At 39.2% G+C, this 12,969-nt stretch overlaps 2 protein-coding genes across 2 annotated transcripts; both read left to right on the top strand.

The window, feature by feature from the left end:
- Positions 1 to 3,316: 3,316 nt before the first annotated feature.
- On the top strand, positions 3,317 to 4,380 carry LOC127946774 (melanocortin receptor 4-like). The gene has a single exon (XM_052543531.1). The coding sequence runs from the start codon at positions 3,448 to 3,450 to the stop codon at positions 4,324 to 4,326; it is 879 nt and encodes a 292-aa protein (XP_052399491.1). The 5' UTR covers positions 3,317 to 3,447; the 3' UTR covers positions 4,327 to 4,380.
- A 1,784-nt stretch (positions 4,381 to 6,164) lies between these two features.
- Positions 6,165 to 7,043, top strand: LOC127946878 (beta-2 adrenergic receptor-like). Its single transcript, XM_052543702.1, has one exon. It carries the CDS (start codon positions 6,165 to 6,167, stop codon positions 7,041 to 7,043), a length of 879 nt encoding a protein of 292 aa, XP_052399662.1.
- The last annotated feature ends 5,926 nt before the right edge of the window (positions 7,044 to 12,969 follow it).

Raw genomic sequence — 12,969 nt, 5'->3', positions numbered from 1 at the left:
ATGAAAGGACAGGCTTTTAAGTTAGTTTTAAACTATTATCCAGTGAAAATATATTTAATTGGAATGTTGAAACTGAATGTAATTACATCTATTTCATATATACCGTTTCTTTAAAAAAGGTATGGAGAAAATATATCTTTTTACATTCCCATAGGTAAATTATTCAGTGAAATTCCTCCTTAATTTTAAAATGTATAAATGATAGATCGCATGAGGCTTTCGAACGTTCATTCTCGTTATGAATGAAAAAACTCTTCAACTGCTGAAGCCTGGTTTGTTCACATTTTTGTAGCTGCACAAATCAATGGCGCTTCAGCCCGCCAAAAGGGCCTGGGCCGACCACTATATCGGTCTAAGTTGGTCCGTAGCGCCATTCATCGGATTATTCTCCTTCAGCGATGAGGATCATCTCTTTACAGACTCTTCTGCAAGCAAGGAGCTGTGAAGAAGCTCCATCTCTGCTTACCACCATGGAAGAAGCCAAAAGCAGCGACGTAAGCATCCCTTCAGGCATCCGGAGCTAAGAGCATATTTCAGCGCCCGTTGCTTCAAATGCCGCGCCAGTAGTGTGGTTCGTTCAAGGGACTCTCACGATGAAGATGGGCACCGCCTGCCTCGGCCAGATCAGACAGAGAGATGCCCTGGCCCAGAGCTCGCCTATATACATTTCGTCCTATCGCCTTGATTCCCCGGATCATCAGGCGAGTCAAGGAAACCAAATACCAGGCTTGGTTTCCAGAGCTGATGCAGCTGGTGACGATGACCCCGTGGCCCATCCCGTTAAGGAGGGACCTTCTCTCGCAGGTGAAAGGCATGATTTGGTATCCCCACCCAGAGTTGGGAAGCCTGCATGTCTGGTGCCTTGATGGGAGTCTGACAGGCTCCCAGCGAGAGTAAGCAACACCATTCTTGAGGCAAGGGCACCATCCATGAGACAGCTCTATAGCCAAAATTAGTAAGTATTCCTCAATTGGTGCTCTGCACGGCAAGTGGACCCATTTTCATGTGAGGTGTCCTGCATGCTTAGTTTTCTGCAAGAGCTCCTGGATAAGGGGTGCGTCCCATCCACAATCAAAGTATATTTTGCGGCCATTAAGGGCGAATTATTCTCTCGAGGATGGCCATTCAGTAGGCAGAAACGACTTGGTCATCAAATTTCTGAAAAGCGCAAGGAGACATAATCCTCCTCTCCCTCGGACTGTGCCGTGTTGGGTCTTATCAATGGTCCTAGGGGCCCCCATATGAGCCCCTCAGTTCGGCTGACTTGCTGCACTTATTGCTTAAAAAGGCCCTTCTCCTTGCTTTGGAGTAGGTTAAGTGTTTGTGTCACCCACATGATTGAGTTTGGCCTAAGCAAGGAGAATGGCTGTTTTAAGTGATAAGGCCCTTGAGTTTGGGCTCAATGACTACAAGGTCATTTTGAAACTGAGGCACAGTTATGTTCCCAAAGTGCTTTCTACTCCCTTTAGAGCGCAAGTAATATCCCTATTGGCACTTCCCATGGGAGACAGCGAGCAGGGACCGAATGCTCTCTGCCCTGTTAGGGCTCTGAGAGTCTATGTGGAACGTTATAAATTGTTTAGGCAGTCTGAACAACTGTTTGCTCTGGAGGCCACCAAAAGGGTCTGCCGGTTACTAAGCAAAGACTATCTCGCTGGATTATTGATGCAATAGCTCTGGTTTACACATCAGAAGGACTGAAATGCCCTATTGGTGTGAGAGCCTACTCCACAAGTGGAATGGCCTCCTCATGGGCGTGGTCCATCGGCATATCTATCAGAGAGATCTGTGCGGCCACCGGCTGTTCATCGCCATCCACTTTTGTCAGATTCTATAACTTAGACATCCCTGCCCTGCAGGCCTATTCTATCTGTTTAAACCTCTTATGTGGGTAGTGGATTCTCATCCTATCAGCTAAGCTTGGGGTGAGATAGTGCCAAAGTCCCTTCTGGCCCTTATTAGTGCTCCAACACTGGGCTTGTGGAGCAGCATGTAATTGTTGCTCGTAGTGTGACGTGATTGGATTTGTGGATTCGCCTGTTTATCTGGATTACTCTTTTGCCTTGTCTCTGCTGTTGTTGTTGTTTGCTGATGTGTTGACCCAGCCTGTTTCTACAACACTTTCTGAATTAAAGCTTGCACTTGGATTCCCACTTTGTCATCACGATGACCCTAATGTTACAGAGGCTGGTGATTCTTTAACATTAGAGGAGTCGTGACGACAAAGTGGGAATCCAAGTGCAAGCTTTAATTCAGAGAGCGTAGTAGAAACAGGCAGGATCAACACATCAGCAACCAATAACAGCAGAGACAGTGCAAAACAGTAATCCAGATAAACAGGCGTAGGTCAGGGTAGGCAGCTAAGCACAGAAACTAGGAAGGCAAGACAACAGGAGGCTAAACATTCAATCACTAATGATGTGTGAGCATGTGTTTGTGCTGTTCTTATAGTGTGAGACTGATGAGGTGATGAGATTGATTGATGCAATTGATGATGAGTCCAGGCAAAGTGGCCTCTAATAAAGCTCATGGGCACTCCAGCTAGAGATTGTGACAGTAATATAGTACTACACTGACAAAAGTATTAGAAGACAAACCAGACGGTTAAGTAGTCACTAAAGCTGGTGTTTAACATGAAGATGAAGCTGTTTTGGGAGTGCAGTGCTCTGGTGCTGATGTTTCCGATGACTGATACTGCCAGCAGAGTCCAACCTGGGGCAAAAAGGACATGAAAAAATAAATCTGAAATAATCTTCAGACAACAGAGAGTGGAACAGTTTGGTTAAAGGTGAGCATGTAATGTGCCTGCAGTAGATAGAGGACAATGGTGCTGGTTAATGGCTGTTTTAAGTATACGGCTCAGTCCCATAAGAATTAAATGTCACATTGATGAATTGATGCTCAGATAACTTCAAATGGGAATATAGTCTGCACGGAAGACTTTTATTTGCTTGCTGCAGAGACTCGTGCTGTTTTTAATGCGAGAGCATTTGGGCCTACACTGTATCTGTATTACAATGCTAAAAAATTACCCTGATAGCACATGTAGGCTACATCACGAAGATGTCTACTAGATGTTTGCATTTACATCTACCAGACGTATTTTAGAGAGTTTCCTCACCTACAATATATGAAGTTTTTCTATCAGATGTCAAATAGATGTTTAGAAGATATGTCTTTAAGATATTTAGGATTTATAATACATGTAAAACTGTTATCTTAAAGGCATCTTTTAGATGTTTGTACACAGCAGATGCTTTACAGATGAAGTAAACAGGGAGGGGGGGGGGGGCGAAAACCTGCCACGTGCATCTCAGACAGTCCTCCTCCTCATTTTAAAAACGCTCCGCACGCGAGTCTCACTCCAGTCGCGCGCTCTCACCATCAGCTTTCATTCATACAGTGTTCTGGTTGTGCTCTCTCTCGTGTGCATTCACTGTCATTTTCATGAATATTTCTCAGAGTAGTGCGGGTCTCGGCACCGTGCTGCCTCTTACTAGTTTCGAGAACACACTTCTGTTTCTCTTCAGTATAATTCTCGCCACAGCCATCATTTTTATCAACGTGTCTGTGTTCGTGTCCATCGTGATGAACAGATCCCTGCGCAGCGAGAACCGCTTCATGTACATGCTCAGCACGTGTCTGAGTGACTTCTGCTCGGGCGTCTCCTATTATTATGCTGGAGTTATGGATGTACGCGATTATTATGACTCCCCGACTCGCACTTTCTACATTGTTCCCATTTTCTTGGGTCTGTCCTATATGGCGATTCTGGCCGCGCAAGCGGATCGCTACCACGCGGTCTCAGCGCCTTTCAAATACTCGCAGCGCATGACGCGCAACAGAACCCTGCTGGTGATTCTGGCCTACTGGCTTTATGCTTTCCTCATAGTGGCTGTTAATAATTTGGTGCCTATAGAGGTTGCTAAAAGAGTGAGTGGATTTGGTACTCTTGTGGTGAACATTTTCACCGTCATTATCATGATTGTGTTGAACGTCAGGCTGTTCTTCATCGCCAAATTTCAGCTGGAGCGCGAACCCCCGAGCGAGGAACGCGACAACAAGCGCGCGTCCGTTTATCTCATCATAATAGTGGCCGTGTGTTTTCTGATCTCGTGGTTGCCGCTATTTCTTCATGTTATTATATGTAACTTCACTGGGTCTATTTGCTATTTGTTCAGAAACGAGGGCACAGACCCCCTGCGCATTCTGGCGCGTCTCAATGCAGTCATCACACCATTACTGTACATCAGAGGCTGTACTGCACTCAGGAGCACCATCATGATTCAAGTCTGGAGAATAGCGTGCTACAAGAGGAAAGGATAAATCTGAGCACACTAAACAAGTTTCTCATAGAAAATCTGAAAATAGAAATGTAGAAGCCTGAAGATAAAAAATAATAATCTTTATCAAGTCTTTCTACAATCTTTCTGATTCAACCTTTTATATTTTTTTGTTGGACTCATATGTTTGACATATTATGGCAAAAGTTAAATAAGCAAATGATTTTATGATTGGATCATTAGATGATTCATATATTTCTGGCATGTTATACATTTGACTATTATTTTAACCCTAACTGATGCAATGTGTAGCATTTTATTTCTTAAAATAACATGTTTGGAAACATATCTAATTGCCATATTTCAAGATGAAGATGCCAGCATTCATCTGGCTCAAATTGTGAAAGACTGGTTCAAGGAAAATGAAGAATAATTTTCACACATGGGTTGGTCACCACAGAGTCCTGAGCTTAACTCCACTGAAAGTCTTTGGATGTGCTGAGTCAACCTTACAGAGTGGTTCAATCCTACCAATGTCAATACAAGATCTCAGCCAAACATGTGCAACTCTTGATGGAAATAAATGTTGTGATGCTGCATAATAGTCAAATCAATGCCACAACTAAAGCATGGTACTCAAAGCTAAACACTAAAGGTGCTCCAACATTGCTAGAGTGCAATTTTTTTTTATTTTGGCTATCCAGTGTATATTTAAATATTCAGTAAACCTTTGTGAATCTAAAACACACAAGTTAAAGCAAACATGAGCAGTTCCATGCCCCTCTGCTTTTTTTTCCACGTGACATGTCTGTTGTGTCTTGAAATAGCATTTAATAAGGTAAATGCAAATGCTTATGATTCTTAATTTTACGTTCTAGGAACTAATTTGTTAAAGGCATATTAATTATATAAGTGCCAAGATAACACTGTTTATGTGACGTCTGTATATGACTGATAAGTGATTTTTTTTTTTTTCTGTGAATCTATATAGGTGTCCAAGGAAAACTTCTTTTTTTATGCACTGTATTATTGGCTTGTGTAAAAGCCAATGTGCTAATTGCTTAAAACGTTATTTTAAATTGATAACTTCTTATTTTTTTTTCATTTGTAGTGCAAATTGTTTTATTTAATATAATTCCTTTCCCAGTTATTCTATACACTCCTAAAATCATAAATAAATAACTAAAAAAGAAAAATGTATATGCACATGAAATCTTAAAATGAGTGCAATGTTTATAAATTGCACTTGTTATTTACTGTATGTCTGTGTTCCTTCAGCCTTACATGAGACCTTCAGTCTTCTAATGTGCAGCTTTGTGAGTAACTAAAAAATAAAATCCTTTCCTTAAACCTTAAACACACCTGAGTGTACAAAAGTTTATTTTCAAAAATATTTTCAAACATATTTCTAATTTATTGATGTTTTTGTTTTTGTTCAAATATGATGCATATTTAATTCATGAATATAAAGTAATGTAAAACGAAATTACTATCTAAAAATGTGCTACCTTTACAGTTGAGCCCCCACAAAATGGCTTTAATTTACATTTTTCAAAAATGCAAAACAGGTGTATTCAAGTTATTTGTTTTGTATTTTATTAAGGCCTATTTTAACGACAAAATTGCATTTTATATATATTTTTCGCATATCACACCATTGACCTCTACTGTTTGGTAAACTCTTGGTTATGCATGATATTTATACATTGAGTTATGGAAGAAAAAAAAGGCCTGAAAAACAGTTTCCAGGAACCTGCCACGTGAATCTCAGACAGTCCTCCTCCTCATTTTAAAAACGCTCCGCACGCGAGTCTCACTCCAGTCGCGCGCTCTCACCATCAGCTTTCATTCATACAGTGTTCTGGTTGCGCTCTCTCTCTTATGAATATTTCTCAAAGTAGTGCTGGTCTCGGCACCGTGCTGCCTCTTACTAGTTTCGAGAACATACTTCTGTTTCTCTTCAGTATAATTCTCGCCACAGCCATCATTTTTATCAACGTGTCTGTGTTCGTGTCCATCGTGATGAACAGATCCCTGCGCAGCGAGAACCGCTTCATGTACATGCTCAGCACGTGTCTGAGTGACTTCTGCTCCGGCGTCTCCTATTATTATGCTGGAGTTATGGATGTACGCGATTATTATGACTCCCCGACTCGCACTTTCTACATTGTTCACACTTTCCTGGGTCTGTCCTATATGGCGATTCTGGCCGCGCAAGCGGATCGCTACCACGCGGTCTCAGCGCCTTTCAAATACTCGCAGCGCATGACGCGCAACAGAACCCTGCTGGTGATTCTGGCCTACTGGCTTTATGCTTTCCTCATAGTGGCTGTTAATAATTTGGTGCCTATGGGAGTTGCTAAAAGTGTAACGAGCTTTGGGACTTTTGTGGCGAACATTTTTACCGTCATTATCATGATTGTGTTGAACGTCAGGCTGTTCTTCATCGCCAAATTTCAGCTGGAGCGCGAACCCCCGAGCGAGGAACGCGACAACAAGCGCGCGTCCGTTTATCTCATCATAATAGTGGCCGTGTGTTTTCTGATCACGTGGTTGCCGCTTTTTCTTCATGTTATTATATGTAACTTCACTGGGTCTATTTGCTATTTGTTCAGAAACGAGGGCACAGACCCCCTGCGCATTCTGGCACGGGTGAATGCAGTTCTGACCCCTTTATTGTACATCAGGGGCTGCTCAGCATTAAGGAGCACATTACTAAGTAAAGTCTGGAGAATAGCATGCTTTAAGAGGAAAGGGTAAACTCTCTAACTTTCTGTCTTGCAAACATTGATGAAATATTGATCCTAATGTTATTACCCTCTACTTAATCTCCTTTGTTATGGAAGAATGCTTAATAAAAAAGAAAAAAAAACAAGATTATAATTATGTCCAGCCTTTTCTGTTCTTACAAAAAAAATGTTTATACAGTCTTGTTCAAAATAATAGCAGTACAATGTGACTAACCAGAATAATCAAGGTTTTTAGTATATTTTTTATTGCTACGTGGCAAACAAGTTACCAGTAGGTTCAGTAGATTGTCAGAAAACAAACAAGACCCAGCATTCATGATACACACGCTCTTAAGGCTGTGCAATTGGGCAATTAGTTGAAAGGGGTGTGTTCAAAAAAATAGCAGTGTCTACCTTTGACTGTACAAACTCAAAACTATTTTGTACAAACATTTTTTTTTTTCTGGGATTTAGCAATCCTGTGAATCACTAAACTAATATTTAGTTGTATGACCACAGTTTTTTAAAACTGCTTGACATCTGTGTGGCATGGAGTCAACCAACTTGTGGCACCTCTCAGCTGTTATTCCACTCCATGATTCTTTAACAACATTCCACAATTCATTCACATTTCTTGGTTTTGCTTCAGAAACAGCATTTTTGATATCTCCCCACAAGTTCTCAATTGGATTAAGGTCTGGAGATTGGGCTGGCCACTCCATAACATTAATTTTGTTGGTTTGGAACCAAGACTTTGCCCGTTTACTAGTGTGTTTTGGGTCATTGTCTTGTTGAAACAACCATTTCAAGGGCATGTCCTCTTCAGCATAGGGCAACATGACCTCTTCAAGTATTTTAACATATGCAAACTGATCCATGATCCCTGGTATGCGATAAATAGGCCCAACACCATAGTAGGAGAAACATGCCCATATCATGATGCTTGCACCTCCATGCTTCACTGTCTTCACTGTGTACTGTGGCTTGAATTCAGAGTTTGGGGGTCGTCTCACAAACTGCCTGTGGCCCTTGGACCCAAAAAGAACAATTTTACTCTCATCAGTCCACAAAATGTTCCTCCATTTCTCTTTAGGCCAGTTGATGTGTTCTTTGGCAAATTGTAACCTCTTCTGCACATGCCTTTTTTTTAACAGAGGGACTTTGCGGGGGATTCTTGAAAATAGATTAGCTTCACACAGACGTCTTCTAACTGTCGCAGTACTTACAGGTAACTCCAGACTGTCTTTGATCATCCTGGAGGTGATCATTGGCTGAGCCTTTGCCATTCTGGTTATTGTTCTATCCATTTTGATGGTTGTCTTCCGTTTTCTTCCACGTCTCTCTGGTTTTGCTCTCCATTTTAAGGCATTGGAGATCATTTTAGCTGAACAGCCTATCATTTTTTGCACCTCTTTATAGGTTTTCCCCTCTCTAATCAACTTTTTAATCAAAGTACGCTGTTCTTCTGAACAATGTCTTGAACGACCCATTTTCCTCAGCTTTCAAATGCATGTTCAACAAGTGTTGGCTTCATCCTTAAATAGGGGCCACCTGATTCACACCTGTTTCTTCACAAAATTGATGACCTCAGTGATTGAATGCCACACTGCTATTTTTTTGAACACACCCCTTTCAACTAATTCAACTAATTGCCCAATTGCACAGCCTTAAGAGCGTGCATATCATGAATGCTGGGTCTCATTTGTTTTCTGAGAATCTACTGAACCTACTGGTAACTTGTTTGCCACGTAGCAATAAAAAAATATACGAAAAACCTTGATTATTCTGGTTAGTCACATTGTACTGCTATTATTTTGAACAATACTGTATGTCTATTCACTCCATTTTTTTAAATAATATTTTCATTAATATTGTTACCCATTTATCTGCCTTGTCTTTAAACAAAACATCATGTTTTGTCAATCATGTAATATTAACCTTAGATATTTGTGAGCCCCTTGACAATGTTAAAAGGAATAAAAGGCAGGCCTAATAAATTCTTATAGCATAGCTTTAATGTTTTCTCTTTATGACTGGGTATGTTTATTCATAAACCCAAGTAATAATTAAAAATAGATTTAACAATATGGATTATAAAAATCTTTCTTACTAAGATCCTTAAAGAGCTGGTCACACATGTTCTGTTAAACTATGACATGATTAATAGAAAACCAGTTGCAATATATAGACATAAAAAAAAATGTATATGTTGAGAGTGTGTTGGTTGAACTCCAGATAATCAGTTATAAGGTGACTTTGACTGACAGATAAAAAAAAAGGAATAAGGAACTCTAAACACGAACACAAAGAACTGTTTCAGTCGAGTCTGAACACCTTTGATTTCCAATGACTGGTTAGGCACACAAGCACCATATATGCCACATTTAAAAGGACAATACATATCTGCAAGCTTTTTTCTTTCTCAGTGTGAAGCCTCTGTCTCTGGAGAAGAAGGGAGCGTCGTCTTCAAAATGTGATTTCACACGTGCCCAGTGAGAATCTCACTTTAACATTTGCTTCGTGATGTTTTCTGGTTTCTGAAATCACAATAAAGTTGATTTAATTGTCTGAGAAATGGAGCTCTTGCTTTGATTAATTTATCAACAATTTCCACATGGCCTTGTGATTTATACACTGGTTCTTTAATGACATCTTTAAAGGAAAAAATGACCCAGAACACAATTCTGAAAGACTGTGTAGGTCTGTTTTCATTGTTAGTATCAGATTTGCATGTTTTTAATGATTATAAAGGAAAGGTAGGCTGGACTATAACTACAGTGTACATTATATAGGCCTATACCAAAGACTAATTAAGTCAAGTATTTTTTATTTACTTTTTTGTCATTCGATGAGATCTTTATTATCATTCCATGTAAATATCAACTTGTGCATTTCTGAGGTGACAGTTATCACCATTATATCAACATTTTATGAAAATAACAAATAAGTGATAAAACTCAAACATTAATTCAATTCAAGTTTATTTGTGTAGCGCTTTTTACAATACAAATTTTTACAAATCAACTTTACGGAAAATTACGTTTTACAATATTTAGTAGTAGCTTAGTGGTGACTGTCAGTTAGATTTTTCAGAAAAATTAATACAAGACTACGTAGTCAGCCAGAAGATGAAGATTATTAACAGCAGTTATTATATGATGCAGTCACACTTAGTTGTTAGTTCTGTTGTTGATTCAGGGTTAGCATCATCTGAGGTCCTCTGAGGGTCAGCATCATCTCTTCTCAGGTGTTCTGGATCCAGACTGGAGCTTGTGTAAATCCTAGCAGAGACATCATTAGCATAGCTGCTGTTCCAACAAAGTAAAACTAATTAGTTTAACCCAAGCTAATGAATACGAATGCGCGTTTGATCAGATGGAACTACACTCACAATTTAAGAGATACATTATTCGAATGCTTGGCGAAAGAGATGCGTTTTTAATCTAGATTTAAACAGAGAGAGTGTGTCTGAACCCCGAACATTATCAGGAAGCTTCTGTGAAAAAGCTCTACGTCCTTTGGTGTACTTTGCTATCCTAAGAACTACCAAAAGTCCAGCGTTTTGTGACCTTAGGGAGCGTGATGGGTTGTAGCGTGGTAGAAGGTGAGTTAGGTACGCAGGAGCTGAACCAATTTAGGGCATATCTGGTCTCGTTGAGATATATAGCTGAGCATCATCAGCATAACAGTGGAAGCTAATTCCGTATTTTCTAATAATATTACCAAGAGGAAACATGCATATTGAAAATAGAAGGGGACCTAGGACGGATCCTTGTGGCACTCCATATTTTACTGGTGATAAATGAGATGACTCCCCATTTAAATAAAAAAAATGGTAGCGATCGGACAGGTAGGATCTAAACCATCTTAGAGCCTGCCCTTGAATACCTGTATAGTTTTGTAATCGATCTATGAGTATGTCATGATCTATGGTGTCGAACGCTGCACTAAGATCAAGTAAGACTAGCAATGAGATGCAGCCTTGATCTGACGCAAGAAGCAGGTCATTTGTAATTTTAACAAGTGCAGTTTCTGTGCTATGGTAGGGCCTAAAACCTGACTGAAATTCTTCATACAGATCATTTTTTTGCAGAAAGGAGCTCAATTGAACAGACACAACTTTTTCTAAAATTTTAGACCTAAATGGAAGATTTGAAATAGGTCTATAATTTGCCAGTTCATTAGGATCTAGTTTTGGTTTCTTAATAAGAGGCTTAATAACCACCAGCTAGAATGGTTTTGGGATGTGACCTAAAGATAACGACGAGTTAATGATATTGAGAAGCGGTTCTTGTGCTACAGGTAACAACTCTTTCAGTAATTTTGAGGGTACAGGATCTAATAAACATGTTGTTGGTTTAGATACAGTGATAAGTTTATTTAGCTCTTCCTGTCCTATATTTGTAAAGCACTGCAGTTTATCTTTGGGTGCGATGGATGAAACTGAAGTTCCATGTGAATTTTTTTAAAATTAAGAAGAGAGTTTGCAGACCCGACGTTCCCACTCTTCAGATCCCGCGTGACACGTAAATGTATTTAATTAACAAACTACAAATAGAGAAATAAAAAAATTATGGAATATTTTTGGTCATTTTTGTTGCGAATGTATTAGAACATACATTTTTAGAATGTCATGTATGTCATTTTAAAGCATTAAAATAACCTTCAATACATTCAATGGGCACTTTATTTTCCAAAACAAACAAAAAAGGCCCACCAGCTGTCTCATCCCCCCCCCCCAGGCCATTCATATCCATATTGGCATGGCAAACAGCACATATAAAACACACAAAGCTTTGTAGAGAGACTTCCAAATCTCAGCAAACAATAACAACCATTCAATCATCTCTATTGTTGTTTTTCTAGGCATTTCGACAAAGCTTTCACCTGTGCAGCCAGTGCTTAACGTGATGGTTTTAGGTTTGGCCACCTTTTTCCCCTTTTTCTATCTATTCCAGGGCACTTGATTTCTCTTCACCCATTCATAAAAAATTGAATGAGTAATTAAAAGCTTAATTAGTACCAGGTGCACCACTCAGTGGACATTTCTCTTGTTAACTGCCATAGAGTGACAAATGCACATGAATTTGAAAGTTGGAACTACTTTATTCCAACACTCAAACGCACACATTAGATGACTTAATTGTGAAGGGATGCAGGAGTTCATATACTAACAAGTGCAACTTACAAACATAACACTCATTTTCAAGTTTCTATGTACCATAGAGTGCCATCTAAAAGAAACATTTGTCATAGAAAAAAATTACATTTCAATCTTGAAGTTTCTGTGACTTTATTTCACACATGTCCATGTGTTACATTTCTAAATGAAAAATAAAAATAAAATGATTGTCACACTTTAATTTACATACGTTCACAAGAACAACAGTAGAATAAAAAGGACATTCTCTTTGGGTACATATATAGAATCACATTTTAAAAAATCATCAGTCTTATATCTTGTACAGATGTCACATACACAATACATCTTGGCACTTTATAAACAAGTTCCTAACAATGTAAAATTCAAACGTATAAGCATTAATTCATTTGCCCTACTATGTCAAGATACGACAGGTGTCAAGTGAAAAAAAAGGACATGGACATGAAACTTCTCATAGTGTTTTAACTTGTGGGTTTAGATTCACATATGTTTATATATTTTTAAGTTATCTTTAAAAAGTCCTTTTGCTTGAGGTTTGTCACATCACTTTCTGCCTACAGTCGTCTCCACATTCTGTGAGTTCACTCTGAGAAAAGATTAAACAACTTTTGCCATAATATACCATATCAGTGCAAAAGAAAAATGGTAAAAGATTAAATCTGGAAGTGCAAAATTATGGGAGGAAATGTGCCGTTAAGTGAGATTAACCTGGAAAACCAGACAAGCCTTTCTGTCTAGAGTTTGCATGTTCTCTGTGTGTCTGTGTGAGTTCCCCCACAACTCAAAGACATGC

The sequence above is a fragment of the Carassius gibelio genome, chromosome A25, assembly GCF_023724105.1.
Source record: "Carassius gibelio isolate Cgi1373 ecotype wild population from Czech Republic chromosome A25, carGib1.2-hapl.c, whole genome shotgun sequence".
Classification (NCBI taxonomy): domain Eukaryota; kingdom Metazoa; phylum Chordata; class Actinopteri; order Cypriniformes; family Cyprinidae; genus Carassius; species Carassius gibelio.
This window is presented reverse-complemented; position numbering and strand designations above follow the sequence as displayed.